The following is a 23636-nucleotide window of genomic DNA, read 5'->3' on the forward strand; positions in this document are numbered from 1 at the left end:
GAGATGCCCGCCCTCTTGGGCGAGCGGGCACGGAGCGAAGGCTGAGGGGCTGCTGGGAGGGCGGAGCTGGTGCGCTGGGTGGCGGCTGTACCTGTTGAGGCGGGGGGCACGGATGTTGCCGCCACCGCTAGGGAGCTCCCTTCCGAGGACGTGTCGGTGTCGCTGACGTCTCCACGGGTCCCCGTTGTGGAGCTCCCCTCACCCTCCGTATCACTGGTGACCTCGGTGTCTGTAGCATGGCCCACCGGGGCCATGTGAGTTGCAGCTCCCTCATGCTCCGATGCCAATTCTCCTCCGCCTGATGATGCTAATGCACACAAGCACAAGAAGATAAAGAAAAAGGGTGGGGGGAGAAATAAAGACAGGTTGAGTGCATGCATTGTCAACACCGTTGTCGGAGAGGACAGACACAGGAGCCTCCTGCACTACGCCGCGCAATCGGGGTACACTACTCAGTACTTGTGACTAGGCCTACAGGTCTATGGACAACAAATGCACACATGGATGATGCTGGACCATGGATAGCTGTACTTGGCACCCTACAGAGGTGGGGGGCGGGGGCACAGGGCCATGCCTAAAGGAGGGGACTACACTACAGAAAGCGCCCTGGCCTAATGTCACCCACAGCCCTCCTCCCCCACCCAGACACCTCCACTGCGCGCTAATATAGCAGAATGTGCTGATACTCACCCCCTTGTGTCTGCTGTGATGTCCTCACGCGCCCATCCAAATCGGGGTAGGCCACCGCCAGGATCCGGGACATCAGGGGGGTCAAGGTACGACTGGCACCCCTCCTACGTTGGGAGGCCATCCCCAGCAGTGACTCGGCGGTCTTCCTGGTCCCGCGGCGGATGTCCTCCCACCTCTTTCGGCAGTGGGTGCCCCGTCTGTTGTGGACCCCCAGGGCCCGGACTTCCTTGGCGATGGCACGCCAAATGTCGACTTTCTGATGGGCGCTGACCTATTTGACATGTACAGGGTGGGAAAGGAAATATCATCATTTTTCTGCATGTTAGATGTGATCGGCCCCCCCTCCCCAACGTTGCCATGTGGCACATGCTCTCATCTGTCGTGCGTTGCACTCCTCATTCGCTCCCCTCCCCACCATCTTACATCCACCATACACAACCCAGGCATAGCCCCTTCAACGTGCACCCAGTGTACATACCTGTTGGTCTGGAGGACAGTAGAGTAGCGCATACTGGGGGAGGACCCCATCAACAAGTTTATCCAACTCTTCAGGAGTGAAGGCAGGGGCCCTTTCCCCAGTCGCAGCAGCCATTGTCTCTTCCAGACCGAGGTCACAGCAGCACTTGCAGTATAGGTCCTCTCCTGTGGATGATCAGGTCTCGAGTGATTAAGCAGATAGAAAATGGCGGTCACGCCCGCGGCGGTGCGTACTGCGACCGCCGGCGCACATCGTCATTGGCTAATGAAACCCATAGGGTTCAATGTTAACCAATGCGCCTTCGCACTGCGGTCTTTGACCGCCTACCGCCACGGTGTGCCACGCCAGCTTGTTGACCTCACATCCCATTGTCACACTTCTCAGGTCAGGCAGCCGCCATTTCAAGGGCCCACATGGCTTAATTTCTACTGCGTCACACAGGCCTAGGCCTTGCATTGCAACACATACAAGCCTTTCAATGCATAGATAATCGTGTACTGTGCAAGCAGTGTGAACGAACCTGTCGGTTGCTTGAATCTGTACTCCATGTTGTCCTTCCTAGGCACCGTCCGCTGGGACTTGCGAGGAGAAGGATGAATCCTCCCGTGTACCGACCGCTGGTGGACCTGTCGACAATGGAAGAACGACATATTATACTTCGATACCGACTTGACCGAGCCACTATACATGAACTGTGTGCCCAGCTGGAGCCAGACCTGATGTCCCCCATCCGCCAACCCACAGGAATTCCCCCTCTGGTGCAGGTTCTGTCAGTACTCCATTTTTTGGCAAGTGGGTCTTTTCAGACAACAGTGGCCATGTCATCAGGGATGTCTCAGCCTATGTTTTCTAAGGTTTTGTCCAGAGTGTTGTCTGCCCTGATGAAATACATGCAGAGCTATATTGTTTTCCCTGAGGAGGAGGATTTGGCTACAGTGAAGGGTGATTTCTATGCCCTTGGACACATTCACAATATCATTGGTGCCATTGATGGGACCCATGTGGCTTTGGTCCCCCCAAAAGACAATGAGCAGGTGTACAGAAATAGAAAAAATTACCATTCGATGAATGTCCAGGTGGTCTGTTTGGCTGACCAGTACATCTCCCATGTAAATGCCAAATTCCCTGGGTTAGTGCATGACGCGTACATCATGCGAAATAGCAGCATCCCTTATGTGATGGAACAGCTACAGAGACACCGTGTGTGGCTAATAGGTGACTCTGGTTACCCCAACCTGCCTTGGCTATTGACCCCAGTGAGGAATCCCCGGACCAGGGCAGAGGAACGGTACAATGAGGCCCATGGGCGTACTAGGAGGATTATCGAAAGGACCTTCGGGGTCCTGAAGGCCAGGTTTAGGTGCCTGCATATGACAGGTGGATCCCTAATGTACTCACCAAAGAAGGTGTGCCAGATCATCGTGGCCTGCTGTATGCTTCACAATCTTGCATTGCGACGCCAGGTGCCTTTCCTGCAGGAGGATGGTCCAGATGGTGGTGTTGTAGCAGCTGTGGATCCTGTGGAGAGTGAAGAGGAGGAAGACGACGGGGACGACACGGACAACAGGGACACAGTTATACAACAGTATTTTCAGAAGCACACAGGTAAGAATCACCCACGCCATTTTACATTTACTTCTGGCCTCCTGCATCTCTACTTTCTGTGTTTCCCCCCAGTTCCTTTTAACTGATTTGTGACTTTCCATTCCCTTTTCAGAGCTGTATGACCCACTGCGTGACTTTTGCTTTGTTTGTCCATGGACTACAGCTTATTGACATTGGTATGTTGTCATCACAATGTAACTGAACATAATTGCAGCGTTATGTGTAATACATTTGTTAAGAATACAAGCAGACTCCTGATTTTTTTGAGTGCAATAAGTGATTTATTTGAAGTGCTACATATAGGTCCATGATAGTAAAACGGTGATGGGTGGGGGTGGAGTAATGTCCATGGCAGAGTCCAGTTCTCAGTTTCACAGGTGCATTGTCCATATGCCTGTGGAAGGATGGAGCAGGGGCAGTTTGAGGTTGGACAGGGTGACATTGTGGGACAGTGGGATGACATCAGGGGCTATCTTATGCTGGCGGGGGTCTTGGCATCCTACTCTGTCTTCTTGTGTGATCTCAGGTTCCGCTTGCGGGGTGGTTGTTCTTCAGCAGGAGGTGGGGTTCTGGTGGCCTGTCGTTGTGTGGGGGCCTCCTGTCCACTAGCGCTGGCGGAGGTGGTAGGCTGTTCGTGGTCCAGGCTAGTGACAGGGGCCCTTTGTGGTGCCACATGGTCCCGCAATGTGGTGACTATCTGGTTGAGGGCCAGGACGATGGTCCCCATTGTGGAACCGATGTTCCTGAGTTCGTCTCTGAACCCCATGTACCGTTCCTCCTGCTGTGCCTGGATCTCCTGGAACCTGGCCAGTACCGTCGCCATCGTCTCCTGGGAGTGGTGGTATGCTCCCATGATGGTGGTGAGGGCCTCTTGGAGAGTGGGTTCCCTGGGCCTGTCCCCCCCCTGTCGCACAGCAGCCCTCCCAGTGCCCCTGTTTCCCCGGGCCTCTGTCCCCTGGACAGTGTGCCCACTACCGCTGCCCCCAGGTCCCTGTTGTTGTTGGGGTGGTGGGTCAACCTGGGTGCCCTGTAGTGGTGGACACACCGCTGATTGACGCGTCCTGGAGACAGAGGCATGTGCCCGCTGGGTGGGAGCTGTGCTGGTATTCCCAGAGGGGGTTTGGTCTGCTGTGGCCTGTGCCTGTGTGTGGGGAACCGACTGTCCAGAGGTCCCCGATGGGCCGGGCTGGTCATCAGGTTCTAGGTCGACAGAGCTGCTGTCATCACTGGGGGACTGTTCTGTTCTGGGTGTGGGATGGACAAATCTGGACCCTCCTGGCCGGTGTGTTGGCGTTCGGGCCCTGCAGGGGTGAAAGAGTATGGTTATTGCGTCTGTGTGTGCCATGGCTTGCGATTTGTGGGTGCCCTTGTCCCCCAGTGCTGGCATTCCCTTGTGGGAGGAGTTGTGAGGGTGGTTTGTGGGGGGGATGGGTATGTGCAGTGGTCATGCTTAGGTGATGGGTGTCCAGGGTTTGTGTTGGCATTCATGGATTGGTGTTGGGTTGGGTGGGTTGTGCTGGTGAGACATTGGCAGGGAGGATGTGTGCTGGGGGGTTGGGGGTGAGGGTGGGGGTGTGGGTTTGCATGCTGGTGGGGGGGGTGAAGTAGTTGAGATTAGACTTACCAGAGTCCATTCCTCCGCCTACTCCAGCGAGGCCCTCAGGATGCAGGATGTTAAAGACCTCTTGCTCCCATGCTGTGAATTCGGGTGGAGTGGGTGGGAGTCCGCCGCCAGTCTTCTGCACAGCGATGTTGTGTCTTGACACCATCGACCGCACCTTCCCCCGTAGGTCGTTCCAGCGCTTTCGGATGTCTTCCCGATTTCTGGGATGCTGTCCCACGGCGTTGATCCTTTGCCATAGCTCTGCCTTCCTGGCTATTGTGGTGTGCTGCACCTGTGTGCCGAAGAGCTGGGGCTCTACCCTAATTATTTCCTCCACCATGACCCTGAGTTCTTGGTCCGAGAACCTGGGGTGTCTTTGGGGTGCCATAGGGTGGTGTGGATGGGGTGTGGGGTGGTGTTTGTGGTGATGTGAGTGGTGGTGTGTGGTGATGTGTGCGTAGATGTGGTGTGGGTGATGAAGTTGGGTTCCTGTGTGTGTTGTGGTTTGCGTTCCCTGTGCTCTCTCTCTGTGTATTGCGCCTTGTCTCTGAATTTCGGTTTGTGGGTGATGTGGGTGTGTGTTTTATATGGTGATGGGTGTGTGGGAGTGTTGTGTGTATGTGTATCAGGTGTGTGTATTTCGAATTGTCCAATGTGGCTGTGTTTTGTAAGGGTGTGTGTATTTTGACCGCGGTGGTGTGTACCGCCAATGGAATACCGCGGTTGAAAGACCGCCGCGTGGATTCGTGGGTCGGAATGGCATGGGCGTGTTTGTGTTGGCGTGACGGTGGAGGTTTGGTCATCTCCAGTTTATCGCTGACCGCTGATGAGGCGGCCTTCCGTGGATGTCAGGTTTTTGGCGGTTTGGCAGTTGTGGGTCAGAATGACCGTGGCGGTTTACTGCGGCCGCGGCAGTGTTATGGCGGTCTTCTGACCGGCGGTAAGAGCCTTTTACCGCCGAGGTCAGAATGACCCCCTGACTGTCCATCAGAGACAGTGACTAAGAGCATGGATAAGTATAGAATGCGTGAGTTCATAAATCGATGAACAATTGAATATATGAGTGGATGAATGGATTAGTGAGTGTATGGAAAGAAGCAAACATTTTCATCAATCTTACAGGTTGATCCCTCAGACTGGAGTAGCCAGAGTAGCACGTATGACACCAAAGCTGGATAACATCAAGCCAGGAAGGTTCACAATATATAAAGAATTACCAACATCGTTTAAGTTTAGACTGCCCCCTAAACTCTAATCCTTAATGCACGTTCAGATTTTCAGCATCTCTCATCAGTCTGCATTTAAAATTGCATGAACACTACATATTCCTTAGTGCTTATTGAGATTTGCACAATCGCTCATTCCTCTTGATTGTTAGTTGAGATTTGCCCTCAATCTAAATGTTTGTCTTGCTCTTCTTTCAGTGGCTGGATCTGAAGGCAGCAGAATAGAATAATGGTGAGTTGATGCAGGATACATCATTCCTATGCTCCTTGTAAAGTTGAACTGAACTGAATGATGTTTTCTGAAATTGTTACACTCTCAACTGAATCCTCCTGTTGCGTTACTGGGCAGAAAAGTCCTTCCCCATGGACAGCCAGAGGACGGCTTCCTGGAATTGCATGAGGTTACATGGCGCCACAGACAGGTTTTCCTCTTTCAAAGTGAATCTAACACTGCAGAGCAGTCAAAACATACCATTGTAGGGAGTGCTGCTGCACGCTCCGATTTGCCCTTGATCGGTCAATTATGAGGGTAGGAAGACACATGGTAACTTTGCCATCAAAGAAATACTACAACAGTTAACAAGAACTTCATGAAACATGGTAGAGATTTAAATCCCAAACGGAAGGCTTAGAATTGATAATGGCAACTTGCTACCTCAAACTGAAGAAACATGGTGCTTGGTATGTATGGGGATAAGAAAGAATGCATTATGTAAGTCCAACAATATCATAAACTCTCTTTCTTGATGTTACTGGAAAACCTCTCGTAAGTTGACCTGGGAATGAGCACTAGGCACTCTTTATGATGCGTGGTGAGGATCTCAGTTACAAGACAGCAAAGGAACAGATGGTGGGTGTGTATGTATGTATGTATGTATGTATCTCTCTCTCTCTTTCTTTCTCTCTCTCTCTCTCTCTCTCTCTCTCTCTCTCTCTCTCATCAATCTAGTGTATGCATGAAAGACCCAATGCTAGTGAACGTAATTTATTTTCAACCCTTATCATCTACTGTCCACAAATACCCATTCAGGGTTCCTTTGATTATCCATGATGATGATGTCCTGTTATTGTATTGTAAAGTAGCACCATCTCTTTACTTTCAATCGACATTCATCATCACAAAATGATGGATTTCAAAGAGGGGAGTGGAATGGGCAAAAGGGATCAACAGTGAGGCTTCTATTCTGAATTACACTGTTTCTTTGAAATAGTTTGGCAATAGAGCCATAAACACCACACTGTTTGATTGTTATATAATTTTAAAGTGTATAGTATACTCAGTGCAGATTGTGGACTCCTTTTCCAAGTCCCCACTACAAAGTGAACAGGCATTTGCAATGCAATGGGTCTCACATTTGCTTGAGTTAGAGTTAATAGCGTTGTAAAATCCTAACTGGACTTTTCTTGCCACATAAATTGAAAACGAAAAGTAAAACAGTTCACATAAGGGAACCAATTCAAAGCACCACAGCTGCCATGAGCATGAGTGCAAAGGAGTGACACAAAAGGAGTTTGTCACAGTCAAACCTGTAGGCAAAAGTGCAATTATCCAATTAACAGGGTCGATGGCCAAGGCGGTAACAAAATTGCCCCAAGGAGGGACAAACGTAAAGCATTTACCAATGATAACAAAGGATTTTTGAAAGGCAAGCCCAAGATCGAGTGATAGTGATTGGCGTGCGGTGGGCAAGGTTGAAAGCCAACAGATAGATTACACATAGCCAGAGCGCTTGTGCGCTCGACCTAAAAATCGAATTTTAGTCCTATAAGCTGATCCAAATGCAACAGACGCTTTAATCAAGCAAAGGCTGAATTGGGCAGACCCGAAGCCTACTCCGTTTTAGGGCTGAGCTCAAAGCGTTCCGTCCTTCTTCTAATCTCTCTTTAGGGGAATTTTAACGACGCCCATGTTACGTCAGTCATTTTTATTGGTTTGTGGGCTTGCCTTTTGAAATCCGCTTGTTTTCATTTGTGAATGGCACGCATACATCATGCCTTTTCCTGTGTTTAGCCCTCCTCGAGAGCACCGGTAAACTACTGGAAGCATACGAGGCTCCATGTTTTCCGTATGGTTTCTGGACTACTATTTCTCTTTATTTCGCAGCATTTATTTAATGTGGCAAGTAAAGTCCGGTTAGGAGTTTACAACGCTAATAGCTCTAACTCGACGTAATGCGAGACCCGTTGCATTGCAAATGCTTGTTGTAGAAGACATGAGTTCCTGCCGTCTGACATAAACATGGATGAATATGGAGGATAGAAAGCTATAAGGAAGATGATGTTTTTTCCTCTTAGGTCACGCAGGAGGAGGCATCCCCCAGGGGGCAATACAGCTTTAGCTTTCAATATGAATAATGATGTACTGGCCATGCCTTACTCAGCATTCCAAGTCATCCAGAAAGCAGCAGAACTGTGATCTGTTTTCCATGAAGGCAGAAAACAGACGGCGGTGGTGCTCAAAAGGCTCGTAATCTCGAAACAACAGCACGGTCACTACAACTTTACAAACAATGTAAAACTACCTTTAAAAAAGTTGTGCTTAATATACCATTGTTTATAGGCATATTAGAAGCCTGGCATCCTCTTTTCTATGTTATTAGGTAACAAACTACTGTCTTCTTGAGAAAATGTTGGCAGGTCCTAGTCAACTTTGTCTTGCTTCATTCCCATGGAGCCACTACACACACCGTTTGTAACTAAAAGAGAAATTGTAACTTAGTATGTTGCCATTTTAATTTAGAACATTACAATTGAAATGCATCAACCCCCCAGCGGCACTATCTTTGTAACTTCAAGTGTCTGTAGTCTGGGGATGTCTCTTGGCACCGAATGAATTAAAAATCTTCCATGCCAGTCTAAATGCAGAAAAAACTCACGTGTCAGGGTACTGGTAACCCATGAAGTGTTTCTCTTTTATTTTCTGTTGGGAAGTAAACCATAGCAGCATAGTAAATATTATATACTTAAACTATGTTGAGATATGTTTTATTTAAGGAACTTTCTGTGTAGTAAATACTAAGGAGTTATTTGATAGTAGACAGCAAACATTTAGAAACGTGTTAATTGAGTGCAAGCGAGTTTATTTCCAAGTTAGAATACCTTGAGGTCAACTCAAGTCAGGAGTTAGTCATTTCATTAACTGATGGTATGTAATTTATTTTCCAATACAATCACAAATGATTTACTAAGTAACTTACCATAAGGCTCTGTTGACAACTGTATAATTCATAGATGAGAAAATCCAGACTTGCCACAACAGTGGCAATATCAGCCCTGTACCGATCTGAGAACAGGTCTATTCCGGGAACAAGATCCCGTACGTCACACTGCTCGCCTATTTCATACAGCGCGTAGTCACGATCAGCTCTTGGATGTGGAAAGGATGCTCTGAACAGAGACTGCAAAATGAAGAGAGGTAGAAAATAAATGTATGTGCCGAGGCATGAGAAGTCATTTTGTGGCTTTTTAATTCTAATCTAGTACTTCAGCGGTCGAAATATTGTTGTTACAAAATATCAATGTTTTACACTGTTTCATTTGTCCATCTCATTTTATGGGGAGGAAGTCTTCTACTCTTCTTAATTTTACAAATGACAGGTGACCTCGTCTTCCCCATTTACTCTTCTCGCAGCTTCAATTAGTCTTCAGGTATGTCATATTTTACGTGAAATAAAAAAAAAGATAATAAAATACCGTGAAATGTAATCATCACCGTAAACCGTTTACTTCCAATAGAAGCATAGACAATACCAGGTGAGAATTGTTTACACTTCTCAATTACTCATACATATCTGCTGGCTCTCTCTGTGTCACCCATGTACTATCAGGTCCAGAAGCGTCGTCAGCCCCCCGCTTCGGGGTGGGGTTCTTTATGGGCCTTTTATGTCTGCAGCTCGGCAGACAAAGGGTGGGAAGGCGAGTAAGCGGAAGGATAGATGGATTTGGAAGGGTAGATGAGTGAAAGGGGGGAAGAGTGGATGGATGGGTGAGTGAAAGGATATTTGGATAGATGGATGAGTAAAAGGGTGGATGATGGAGGATGAAAGAAATGATGGTTGGATGAGTTAAATGATGGATGGATGAGCAAAAGAAAAGGGATAGATTAATGAGTGGGTGGGTGGATGGATGGATGATGGAGTGAAAGGCTGGATGAATGGATAGAGTGAAAGGATGATGAGTGAAAGGATTGATGGACTGATCGAAGGAAGGGTGAGTGCGTGAAATGAAGGGTAGATGGGTGGCTGGATGAAAGGGTGGATAGATGGATCAGTGAAAGGGTGAATGGATGGATGCATGAAAGGGTGGATGGATGGGTGAGTGAAATGATGGATGAGTCAGTGAAAGGGTAGATGGATGGATCGCAGATGGATAGATGGATGTGTGAGTGAAATGGCAGATGGATGACTGAATGAAAAGGTGGATGGCTAGTGAAAGGATGGATGTAAGGATGGATGAAAGAAAGGTAGGAAGGATTGACGGATGGGTGGATAGATGTAAGGATGGATAAGTGAAAGGGTGAATGGATGGATGGATGAGTGAGTGAAAGGGGGAGTGGGTGAAATTAGGAGAGAAAGGATGGATGGATGAGTGAGTGAAAGGATGGATGAGTGAACAGTAGAAAGGATGGATCAATGAGTGGATGGATGGAAGGAGGGAAAGACTGTATGAGTGGATAGAGTGAAGGAATGGATGTATGAGTGAAAGGGAGGGTTGATGGGTGGCTGGATGAACGTGTGAACGGATGAATGAGTGAAAAGGTGACTGGATGGACAGTTGAGTTAAAGAATGGGTGGATGGATGAGTGAGCGAGTGAAAGGAAGGATAAGTGAAAGGATAAATGGATGGATATATGAGTGGATGGATGGGTCGAAGGTGGATGGATGAATTAAAGGATGGATGGCTGAGTGAACGGGTGGACTGATGGCTGAGGAAAAGGGTTGATGGATGGATGAGTGAAAGTGAGGATGATGGAGTGAGAGGGTGGATAGATGGATGTAGGAGGCTGTACTGGCTTGTAGTGAGTACCAAGGGGTACTTGCACCTTGCACCAGGCCCAGTTATCCCTGATTAGTGTATAGGGTGTCTAGCAGCTTAGGCTGATAGATAATGGTAGCTTAGCAGAGCAGCTTAGGCTGAACTAGGAGACGGGTGAAGCTACTACAGTACCACAAGTGTCACTTGCACAATATCATAAGAAAACACAATACACAGTTATACTAAAAATAAAGGTACTTTATTTTTATGACAATATGCCAAAGTATCTTAGAGTGTACCCTCAGTGAGAGGATAGGAAATATACACAAGATATATATACACAATAGCAAAAATATGCAGTATAGTCTTAGAAAACAGTGCAAACAATGTATAGTTACAATAGGATGCAATGGGGAAACATAGGGATAGGGGCAACACAAACCATATACTCCAAAAGTGGAATGCGAACCACGAATGGACCCCAAACCTATGTGACCTTGTAGAGGGTCGCTGGGACTATTAGAAAATAGTGAGAGTTAGAAAATTAGCCCTCCCCAAGACCCTGAAAAGTGAGTGCAAAGTGCACTAAAGTTCCCCTAAGGACAAAGAAGTTGTGATAGAGGAATAATGCAGGAAAGACACAAACCAACAATGCAACAACTGTGGATTTCCAATCTAGGGTACCTGTGGAACAAGGGGACCAAGTCCAAAAGTCACAAGCAAGTCGAAGATGGGCATATGCCCAGGAAATGCCCGCTGCGGGTGCAAAGAAGCTTCGACTGGACAGAAGAAGCTGCGGTTTCTGCAGGAACAAAAAGGGCTAGAGACTTCCCCTTTGGTGGACGGATCCCTCTCGCCGTGGAGAGTCGTGCAGAAGTGTTTTCCCGCCGAAAGAACGCCAACAAGCCTTGCTAGCTGCAAATCGTGCGGTTAGCGTTTTTTGACGCTGCTGTGGTCCTGGAGGGACCAGGAGGTCGCAAATTGGACCAGGAAAGAGAGGGGACATCGAGCAAGACAAGGAGCCCTCTCAGCAGCAGGTAGCACCCGGAGAAGTGCCAGAAACAGGCACTAGGAGGATGCGTGAAACGGTGCTCACCCGAAGTTACACAAAGGAGTCCCACGTCGCCGGAGACCAACTCAGAAAGTCGTGCAATGCAGGTTAGAGTGCCGTGGACCCAGGCTTGGCTGTGCACGAAGGATTTCCGCCGGAAGTGCACAGGGGCCGGAGTAGCTGCAAAAGTCGCGGTTCCCAGCAATGCAGCCCAGCGAGGTGAGGCAAGGACTTACCTCCACCAAACTTGGACTGAAGAGTCACTGGACTGTGGGGGCCACTTGGACAGAGTTGCTGGATTCGAGGGACCTCGCTCGTCGTGCTGAGAGGAGACCCAAGGGACTGGTAATGCAGCTTTTTGGTGCCTGCGGTTGCAGGGGGAAGATTACGTCGACCCACGGGAGATTTCTTCGGAGCTTCTGGTGCAGAGAGGAGGCAGATTACCCCCACAGCATGCACAGACAGGAAAATAGTCAAGAAGGCGGCAGGATCAGCGTTACAGAGTTGCAGTAGTCGTCTTTGCTACTATGTTGCAGGTTTGCAGGCTTCCAGCGCGGTCAGCAGTCGATTCCTTATCAGAAGGTGAAGAGAGAGATGCAGAGGAACTCAGCTGAGCTCTTGCATTCGTTATCTAAAGTTTCCCCAGAGACAGAGACCCTAAATAGCCAGAAAAGAGGGTTTGGCTACTTAGGAGAGAGGATAGGCTAGCAACACCTGAAGGAGCCTATCACAAGGAGTCTCTGACGTCACCTGGTGGCACTGGCCACTCAGAGCAGTCCAGTGTGCCAGCAGCACCTCTGTTTCCAAGATGGCAGAGGTCTGGAGCACACTGGAGGAGCTCTGGACACCTCCCAGGGGAGGTGCAGGTCAGGGGAGTGGTCACTCCCCTTTCCTTTGTCCAGTTTCGCGCCAGAGCAGGGGCTAAGGGGTCCCTGAACCGGTGTAGACTGGCTTATGCAGAATTGGGCACATCTGTGCCCAAGAAAGCATTTCCAGAGGCTGGGGGAGGCTACTCCTCCCCTGCCTTCACACCATTTTCCAAAGGGAGAGGGTGTAACACCCTCTCTCAGAGGAAGTCCTTTGTTCTGCCATCCTGGGACAAGCCTGGCTTGACCCCAGGGGGGCAGAAACCTGTCTGAGGGGTTGGCAGCAGCAGCAGCTGCAGTGAAACCCCAGGAAAGGCAGTTTGGCAGTACCAGGGTCTGTGCTACAGACCACTGGGATCATCGAATTGTGCCAACAATGCCAGGATGGCATAGAGGGGGCAATTCCATGATCTTAGACATGTTACATGGCCATATTCGGAGTTACCATTGTGAAGCTACATATAGGTATTGACCTATATGTAGTGCACGCGTGTAATGGTGTCCCCGCACTCACAAAGTTCAGGGAATTGGCCCTGAACAATGTGGGGGCACCTTGGATAGTGCCAGGGTGCCCTCACACTAAGTAACTTTGCACCTAACCTTTACCAGGTAAAGGTTAGACATATAGGTGACTTATAAGTTACTTAAGTGCAGTGTAAAATGGCTGTGAAATAACGTGGACGTTATTTCACTCAGGCTGCAGTGGCAGGCCTGTGTAAGAATTGTCAGAGCTCCCTATGGGTGGCAAAAGAAATGCTGCAGCCCATAGGGATCTCCTGGAACCCCAATACCCTGGGTACCTCAGTACCATATACTAGGGAATTATAAGGGTGTTCCAGTAAGCCAATGTAAATTGGTAAAATTGGTCACTAGCCTGTTAGTGACAATTTGGAAAGAACTGAGAGAGCATAACCACTGAGGTTCTGATTAGCAGAGCCTCAGTGAGACAGTTAGTCACTACACAGGTAACACATACATATAGGCCACAAACCTATGAGCACTGGGGTCCTGACTAGCAGGGTCCCAGTGACACATAACAAACATACTGAAAACATAGGGTTTTCACTATGAGCACTGGGCCCTGGCTAGCAGGATCCCAGTGAGACAGTGAAAACACCCTGACATACACTCACAAACAGGCCAAAAGTGGGGGTAACAAGGCTAGAAAGAGGCTACTTTCTCACAATGGATAAGTGGCAGGGTGGAAAGGTGAGCGAAAGGATGGATGATTGAAAGGATGGATGGATGAAAGGGGGATGAACAGGTGAAAGGATTTAAGACAAGTGAAAGGATGGATGGATGGATGGATGGATGGATATGTTTGGTAGATAGGTTTGAAGACGGATGGATAGGCGGTCGTGGATGGATAAAATGCTGACAGACCAAATGTTGGAGGAAAGACTGAATAGATCACAGAATGTACAGGTAAAATGGTGGAAATCATACTGGTGGACTGAAGGATGAAAGGATGAATTGATAGATTTTTGGACAGAAGAGACAAACAACATCTCCTAGAGAGTGTTGCGATGACTTGCTTCGCTTGCTTGGTGCCATAAGAGCTTTGGTTAAAAATGTTAATTTTCTGGCTACTCCCCTGATTAGATCACATACAACATGGTGAGATCACCATAGTGGTAGTAAACAGAGAGGTCCTTTTATCAGTAATGTGGTATGTAAGACTGTGATCGACGAGTTCAGCCTTCCAGAACCTTCTAAAATTGTCCACAGTCGACACACAATTTATAAGTGATTTGGGCAAATCACATGCAACATATTGACAAAACAGTTTATATTAATATTAAAACTCGGTTTTCTTCCTGCTAATTACAGGGGTGTAGTTTCGGTAGACGGATGTTTGGGGTGTAACACTCCCCTAATAAATGTATTCTGTAGTAAATAGTTGTCTACAGGGGATTTAAGGAAGGCATGGTGAGGTGTATGCCGAATTTCACTTGGGATTTTAACATACACATGCAAAAAAACGCGCACATTTGCCTTTGTGGTCTTAAAAACTGTTATTTAACCAAATATTGAGTTATAAGGATCCCTTACAACCCGCACTTCTCTCCCTTAGTACTGCTCCTTATGTCCCCCTCCTGCCCTGCTTCTAGTATAATGTATTTTATACAATCTTACCGACCAAGCTACGCCCCAGGCTAATTAGGTATATTGGATTTAATCATTCCTTGTGGGTCTCTGGCAAATAACTTTTCTTTATTGAATACATACGGAAAAAATAAAATGGAGGTGCCAAATGCTGTGCCGAGCTAGCATGTGGACGGAGTTGAAGCATCAAAGGCATCTTTCTATTTGCTCATTTTCATTTGGGAGTTGGATGGTACTGACTGCATCCACTCTCTTATGTATTTTTCTCTCCCGTCCTTGCTGAGATTAATTTGCGATTCTTCTTGGTTTAAATTCAAAAGTATCTTAATAGGCAGCATCTCCTGGCAGTGGACTTTGTCTGTGGGCAACATCGGGTTAAACTAAGAGGGATTTTGAAGTAATACTGTCACAGGGAAAGTTGAAGGGCTATAAAGAAACTATTCTACAATGTCACAGTGGATCGACTCTACAATTGCAGAGACTTTACAGTTTGGCATCTTATTTGGGAAGCCCTGCTGCTACGCCACTTAAAGTTCGATTCTTTTGACTTGCAGCAACCTGTGTGTTACTGTGAAGTCTGTCAGCATTATTGGAGGCAAGCACTCATACAAATGAGACACCCACATTAGAGCTTTTGATCCAAGTAGGCGCGGCCATTTTCTGCAGAGCTGATGAGGGATCAAAAAACACAAGCTAGTGTCATGCTTCTCCAACATAAAATCCAACATAAAACAACAAAAGTCAAAAAGCATCTTAAATAACAAAGTTGAGGCTGCATGGCAGTGGGCATGCACTACTGCCCTGAGTGCCCAACTGTACTGATGTCTGGATTCCTAATGCTAATTTGTGTTGTCATTACATAGGCCTCTCTCATGGACTGCAGTCTTTTTGGACAGTGAGGGGTAACCAAAGCACTACCCTCATAGTGGCGGAAGAATAGTGTTTTCACCAGAAGTTAGGCAACATAAGCGCAGCAGTGGCAGCTGTGGCACTAGAGTGAGGCCTACAGTCTCACTCATTGTAAAGTTCTGCTACTGTATGTTAGCCTCCCTTGGCCTACATTGCTTCATTGTGCAGTTCTGCGACGAGGTGTGGTATTTGCGCTGGGAGTATGTGTGCCTGAGAAGGGTACAAACAGTGATGATTCAATACTGAGCAGTGCATACACAGTGAGTGCTTGTCCTGGGTGTATGTGTGCCTTCGAGTGGTACAATATACAAAAGATACAGTGCATGGCAGTGCTTGCATGATAAATATAAGTGCTGTGTGCGTGCCTATGAGGGGTACAATACATAAGCGATAAAATACTGTACAGTGTGTGTATGATGTATACATGTACTAGGTGTATGTGTGCCTGTGAACTGTACAATGAATGGAGAGCCCTGGGTTCCATTTTGGCAGACCTAGGCATGCATGGTGAAACATGGAGAGGAGGAAGAGAAATTCACCCAAACATATTTGTGTATCGCTGCATTCCTGTAAGCTGGGTGGGACCCACACTGGTAAGGGGAGAGTCAGGCTTTCCCTGTACACTTCAAAGGGTGCTCTTTTTTAAGTGAGAGGTCACAAGGAAGGGGCCTGGGCACATCTCATGAAAGACATAGGGCTGATAAGAGAATCAAACAGATTAAGGCTAGGCCCAGGGCAAACCTTTTGATGCATATATTACTGCAGCTGACATAAGGTGTGAGCTCCAGTCAATCCCATAGCCTGTGTTGTGGGGCCTATCAGCTTTAATCACTCCTGATGTGACAGACTGCTTTTCAAGAGAAAGCAGAGGAATGGATCTTTCAAAAGAGGGGTCTGCCATTGACCTAATAGGGGTATATCAACTTCTGTATGATTTTTGCAGGACCCTCTGAGATCTGGACCAGGTTAGAGAGATTCTCATAATGTTTTGCTCAGGTCCCACTACAGAGACCTCATATGCCAATGGGCATAAATCACTAGCAGGAAGCAAAAGGCCATGAGGTTCAACAGCCTCACAGCCAGTCTCATCAAAATCCAGATACTGGCTGGAACATCAGAATAACAGCCTGAATATCCTGGACTCGCTGTTCAGGGGATAGCCCCAAAACTGCACTGTGTCCAAAACAGCTCAGATGAGAGGGAGCTTCCGAGAAGGAGTCATTTTTAACTTTGGCATGTTTACAGGGAACCAGAGGAAATGCCCAAGGTCCGACAAAGTGTGGAGGTGGGAGACAACTACCTCGGGCCAGTCTGCCTTCAACAGCCAATAGTCCAATTAGGGAAAGACTAGATCCACTGGCCTCTGTAGGAGTGCTGCAACCAACCACCATCATCACATTAGTGAATACCCAAGAGGTGCTGGTAAGGCCAAAGCGAAACATAGTGAACTGAAAGTGCTCTAAGCCCACTGTGAACTACAGATAACATCTGTGGGAAGGCAGGGGAGGAATGTGGAAATATTGCACCTGCAAGTCTGACGCAAATATCCAGTCTCCAACATTAAGGGCAGATAGGACCTGAACTAAGTTGAAGAAGTTGAGAAGGTGCAGGTCTAGAACAGGACTGAGGCCTCTGTCTTTTTTTGGCACCAGAAAGTAGTGGGAGTAGCAACCACAACCTACTTCCGATGCAGCACCTTCTCAATGGGCCCTTTGGCCAAAAAGGCCAATACTTTCTGACGCAGTAAGTTTCTAAAATGAGGATGGAATAGCCCTTCTGGGCGAATTGTAAAACCTATTTGTCCAATGTTAAGGACTGCCATTGAGGCGGATGATGGTGGATCCTGTCCCCACTTGGTGCATATGCAAGTATATGGTTAAACCAAAGTGTTTTTAAGACTGCCAGTGGGGTGACAGACTGACTCGACCTCTGGCTGGAGTTTCCACAGTTTGTGGGAACCTCATCTACAGCCACAAAAAGGCTGGGAAGCCTGCTCGCCATTGTGGCTTGGCAGGAACGGACATGGTTGGTTATCACTCCCATAGTCACAGAAGGGGTGAAAGAAAGACTGGGGTTGGCAGAGGCCATGGAGAGGCCTAAAGCCCTGGCCGTAGCTCTGCTGTCTTTAAAGCGCTCCAGCGCTAAGTCTGCCTTTTTAACAGAAAAACGAGAGCCATCAAAGGGAAGCTTGGACATCCCCTGAAAAGCCAGTGGTTCTCAGCCATGCGTGGTATCTAAGTGCTTTTGATGACACAATCGCTCTGCCTACAGAGTCAGTCATATCCAAGCTCTCTGGAGTCGGGGTATGGGTGAGGAAACTGGGGTCCCCAGGAGCATGTCAACCACAGTAGACAATCGCCCTTTGCACAGAAGCCCCGGTGCAGGGCTTGGACCCGGCCCATTTGTTGAATTGGAGGACAAGTTCAGAAGGGGTAACTCACAGCTAAAACACCTCCATCATGATGTTCGTCTTGACTGCCACTGAGAGTAACTGAAGGTCCAGGACCTCAGTTGCTGTCCGCACCACCACTGCAAAGCAGGATCCCTCCTCCATAGCCAGGGTAGGAGGAGAGACCAAGCCTGTGGCTGGTAAAATGTCTAACCCACTGGCATCCACCAGCTCCTCATGTCAGTTGTCTACTTGTTCATATAGGTGGTGATGGGATGAATAAAGGTCCTCAAAACTCCTCCCAATCATCTCCCTGCCCAGGCCTATCAAAGGAAAAAGGCACTAACATAGGCCAATCCGGCTCTGTACTGGAGTTGGGAATGACAGTGGAGTTGGCACTGTGACAGGGTTCTGACCGCGCTAGTAATGATGGCACTGGAGATGCTCCATGAAAGGTTGTGGTCTCACTCTGGATTCAACCCAGGACTAATAGGGGCCAAATGTTTCCGAGGGTTAAGCCGCAGTTGGGAATCTAGTAGGGGCTCTCCCGTACCCATGGGGCAAGAGGATGTTCCAGAGGGGTCGTGGCACCCAAATATGATGTGCATGTCTCACAGAACTTCTTGAGTTGGGCAATGATCACTGTGGGACTGGGAAACTATGGAAGGCATGGAGTGGACCCAGGCACAGGCCCCGCAGAAGAGCAAGGCCTCACTTGGTGTCATTGTTCCCCTGACAAATGGCGAGGTGAAGTGCTTCAACTTCTTTGACTTTTACGTTTGTGGGACTTACCCAAAAATTTGGACTGGGATGACGATGATCAGAAGCAGCTCTACTAGCAGTCCAGGGACCTTCCACGCAACTGGAATCAACAGTGTCACAGGGTTGCTTGACATTGGGAGGCAAGGAGCTTTCAGGGAATGCTCCCTCTGTGCCTTTGTGTTCATGGTGTGGCGATCCTCGCAGGCCTTGGAGTTGTGGTTTCTCTCTAAGCACCACAAAGATACCACAAAGATACCAAGTGTTGGTCTGTCACATACATCTGCCTGTGACAGGCACAACAGAGCATAAAACCCAGTGGCTTTTTTGGTGAGATCCATCACACACTAGGAGAAAGGATTCTCAAAAATGTCTTCAACAAAACATCAAAAAACTCAGTCAAAAAAATGACTGAGTATAACTCTTACAGATCTGTGCTGACTGGCATGGAAAGAAAAGAACTGATGTCAGCGTGCTGGGGTTGCATCTACATAGGTACCGTGCATGTCTCTCCCAAAACAGATGACGTGGAGCCGAACAACACCACCACCTACCAGCGCACAGGGGTGCTGCTCAAGATTTCCGGGATCTAGTCTGACACCTGGGGACTATTCTAAGGTAAGAAGTCTGCAGTTAGTAGTCTCTATCAGATTACTGATGCCAGACTATTATGGATGTCTTATTTGATTTTAGATATCCATTTCGACTTGGAGATGCCAGTGCCCAGCAGAGAGATGAAACAGGAGCAGTGACATTTGGTGTCTCTGTTTTCTATCTTGGCAGGTTTCCATTTCAACTGTTACCGTTGAACCTACCCTCCTGATAGCGTCCCCGATCGACAGTGGCGGGGCGCTTCATGGAGTGTTAAGTATGTGCAGCGAGAACCCGGAAATGCTACCCAGCTCGCGCGCGTATAGAAAATGATGAAAATAAACGACGGACTCGGTCTCAGTTAAAGGGCTGGTGACTGTTTTTACCGGTTTCTCGCTGCACGTATTTAACACTCCATGAAGTGCCCCGCCACTGTCGATCGGGGACGCTGTCAGGAGGGTAGGTTCAACGACCTACGGACGCAAGACAACTGTGAGTCTTCCCCACTTTTCTTCCCTCTAGTTACAGGGATCGTAGGGCGAACATGATTAGATTTTTCCGTTTCTTGGTATTTTCTCTTAGCAGTGATGATTCCGGATCCACGTTATTATGTTAAAATGGTATTTTCCATGCCTATACACTTTATTCTGTCGGTGTTTTGGTTTGACAATAGCCAAGCCCTATTGAGAGCATATCTCCTTAATGAGCATTTGATTCAGGCACTATGACGAGATGCTTTTTCCTTCCTTTTTTACCCTTTAAATGGACAATGTTTTGGTCATAAAAAGTTTTGATTTATACCAATATCTTTTCTAACTACCCACCGGTGAGAAGAACTGTCACTATAATGGTGTTTCAGCTCCCATAGATGTATGTGATGGCTGGTTTTGACACATTAATGTAGGCTTTTATCATTATTGTAAAACATATATAATTATCTTTCTTATGACTACCGAAAAACAGATTGTCAGTTCCAGGTCCTGACATGCGATTCCTAGGAGCTCTATCCTAAGACCGGGGATGGTAAGCCCAAAATAATTTTTCCAATAATCTCTTTGTACACAATTTATGCGAATGTTGCACTAAACCACTATATTCACATGTGCACTGTATTCTGGACTATATTTCTATATGTGTTCCTTTATTTTTAGGGTGACCTTATTTGACATAGCAAGTAGTCAAAAGTAAGTGACTGTTATTTTGTATTCCTCCGCCTAATAGGGTCTAATTAATTTATTGTTTGGAGAAGTCGTTGTTTTTCTTTGGTCCTGATGAAGCGTCAATGGATCCGGATGGACCACTAGACGCGAAACATGTAGACCTTATACCTAGAGGCACCATAATTGGTTTAATCCTCTTGTATTTTTGTTGACAGTACGTGAGCATCAGTACTCACTTTTTACTCCTATTCTGTTTTTAACCTTGGTCTCCATCCCATTAATACTGATTAAACTCATGATTTACACTTGTCGATGGATAACCAATTTTATGATTTCTTTCTCTCCATTTATACTCAGGTGCTTGAATTCAGGTACCTTATCTAAATGATCTGATTCCATCAATTATTAACAGAGCAAAACGGTTAAGAGCCCCCCTCGGGGAGCCCGTTAGGCATTGCAGCGCCGGCCTAACGAGGAGCCTTCCCAATGATGAAGCCAGTCATCCAATGCGATGCATGAGGGTTCTTGCTCCTGTAGAATTAGGTCCTCCTTCTCTTTTCTGTTTGGAACAGTGTACCCTCTTTTTTCAATACTTACTTTGGGAGACTGTACACCGGACCATTAACCTCCCTGGTCCCTCCTCTTTGTATTCCTGTTTCAACTTGTACTGAGCCATTTTTTTCTGACGTCCCAAAACACCATTCCAGCCATTAATGGGCCACTCGTAATGAGGGTCATTATCTATTATTAGAAAATATGATCTATCTAACATGATCTATATAATTTGTTCCCTGGGCAAAAAGCAAGGCCGTGATTGGCTGGCCACCACCTGACAGGAAAGTTGAGGTTGCCATTGTGTTTGTTGCTTGGGCCAGGTGCGGGAAAAATAAAGTGCAAAAACAGATACGGGGTCAGGATACAGGTATCCTGACCTCATAGGACATATGGAGTGGTCCCTGAGAGACCCCTCATGGAAAAAAAAAATTGCCCCCAAATTATTTTTGGGGTCAATCCACGGATTCACGACAGTGCTAAGCGCAGCACCCAGTGTAACTTTGCAAAGGATCCACAGATCCTAAAAACAATGAAAAAAAAAACAAATGCACCCACTCACACACCAAACCCCCGCCACCCCCGGACAAAGCACCTGAGCAGTGTGGAGTTGGGTGCATGCGAGGGAGTGGGCTGCAGGGCAGGCCCTCCGTCCAGCCACTGCTGTGCACGGTCTAAGGCCATGCATGGTTGTGGTTGTATTAACGTACAGTAATTATATAAACTTAAAAAAAAAAACATACAAATTCATTGAAAAAAACAAAGGCTACAGGGTCGTTATAGTTAGGTTCACGTTTTACCCACACCAAACCATAGAAATTCAGCAATTATGGTTATATTTGTAGTTATATTTACCTGAGGAAACTATAACGCCATGAGCCCACTAGTTATAGTTTCTTAACGTATATATATTCAAATTACAAATGTAGCTTCAATTATCTTCAAGAGCAAATGGCTGGGAAATGTAACAAAACCTTCCTGGGCAAACAAAAACAAGCTTAAACTCACTGCTTTTACATGTAACAGCAGACATACAAACGAAAACAGTACATTAGAAAAATACACTAAACGAAACCCAGGTTTCGTTTGTGAAATACAATGTCATTACATATACTTACCTTAAATAGAAAACCTGAGAGGATGCAGCATTCAGTTCGCATTCTCAAATCAGATGCCAAAATATACCTGAGTAAATGCAAAACAATGTACAAATTATGTGAGAAATAATAATCTAAAGTTTGAAAAACTAACGAAAACATGTAAACCCAACATATAACTCAAGAAAGAGTAATACATACTTCTGCAAACAATATTTGTACAGACTGCCATCGAAGTAGTATTACATGCAGTGCCCAGGGGTACAAAAATGATTCGTTCCCATTTTCAGCCACAGATGCTTGTGTGGCCCCTTATGTAATGCTAATAGCATCAGTACACATCTAGCGCCAGTGCTGTTTCAAGGGGGTCCCCATGCTAACGAGGGAAACACTTTGCCTCTGTGCCCATGCCATATTATGAATGTGGGTCAGAAGCACAAAGAGGTGGTGTTCAGTCAGTGAGGGCACTTTCTGGAAGGGTTTAAATTGGGACCCATTGACCCATCCATCAGGCCGGTGCAGCCTGACTTTTACTAATGCGCTGACCCCAGGGCAGACCGAGTTTAAGGCAGCCCTTATATGTAATAGGGCGCACTGACCCTGTTAGTGTGCCATGGTACAAACTGGGACAGTGCGTCTTAAATGGAACATAGCCTCACGTGTAATTTGCACTCACTTTACATGTGTTACAAAATGAGGAAAACGTGAACATCTGTTTTGCACTTGTTTTGCTATCATTGGTGTCCTTTGTTCGTACATTCTGCTGAAAGAGTGCTGTAAATCCCTTGGTAAATATTTCCTTTTGCCTTTAGTATCCACTCACGTGGTTAAAATGCATCCCATCTCATGGAGTAGCCAATATAACACTACACGAGGCAGCGTGACTCGGCCATGTTACTCATTTACAGACTCCTAAATCCTTTTTAACATGCAATCCATTGTAACATGAGCATCGTCCTGAATAATCCTGGGCTCAATCTGGGATTTATTTGTCATGCTAGGCAGAAATATGGAGTGAGCACCCAGAGTAGCGCATGTCAAAGAGCATTGCATTACTCTTCATAAATGTCAAACCTGATGGCAGACAAACATATATTTAAACATAAATACTTAAGAAGACTATCTTCAGCTCCTAAATACATTATTAACAAACTGAAGGAAATTGTGAATGGAACTTGAGGAATGGTGTGGGTTGCATTACAGATAAAATCAGTATACACTAAAATGTACACATTTATCTAGATTTTAATAAATAACACATTTATTAAGTATTATTAATATGCGTCCGGATGCCTGATATTTATTTTATATGACTCAGCCTTCTGGGTCCCTTTTCCACTTAGTGTAATTTCGTGATCAGAGTGGGCACATTTCTGTATCCAAACCCTGAATCGTCAAAAGTCTGAGCCTTAAGTGGTTTGTACAAATACTTTTTGGGGAAATGGAGACCAAGCTGTCACAGCGCAGTTCACCATTTGTGCAAGTGAAGGAAGACAGACACCTGCAGTGGTACAGTCTCCTTCCCAGTGTTTTTCAGGGGATAAACTAGTCAATTTATCATATTTATGGGAGTAGAGAAC

The 23636-nt window shown here is 46.8% G+C and overlaps 1 protein-coding gene across 1 annotated transcript in view; it reads right to left on the reverse strand.

Moving 5' to 3' along the window:
- Positions 1-23636, reverse strand: part of CFAP54 (cilia and flagella associated protein 54) — a 1075777-nt gene that overhangs the window by 157761 nt on the left and 894380 nt on the right. Inside the window, exons 45-46 of the mRNA XM_069229529.1 lie at positions 22078-22144; positions 8800-9000 (exon numbers count right to left, since the gene is read on the reverse strand). Coding sequence (XP_069085630.1) covers positions 8800-9000; positions 22078-22144 — 268 coding nt within the window. The remainder of the gene's footprint in view (positions 1-8799; positions 9001-22077; positions 22145-23636) is intronic.

The sequence above is a fragment of the Pleurodeles waltl genome, chromosome 4_1, assembly GCF_031143425.1.
Source record: "Pleurodeles waltl isolate 20211129_DDA chromosome 4_1, aPleWal1.hap1.20221129, whole genome shotgun sequence".
Taxonomy (NCBI): Eukaryota; Metazoa; Chordata; class Amphibia; order Caudata; family Salamandridae; genus Pleurodeles; species Pleurodeles waltl.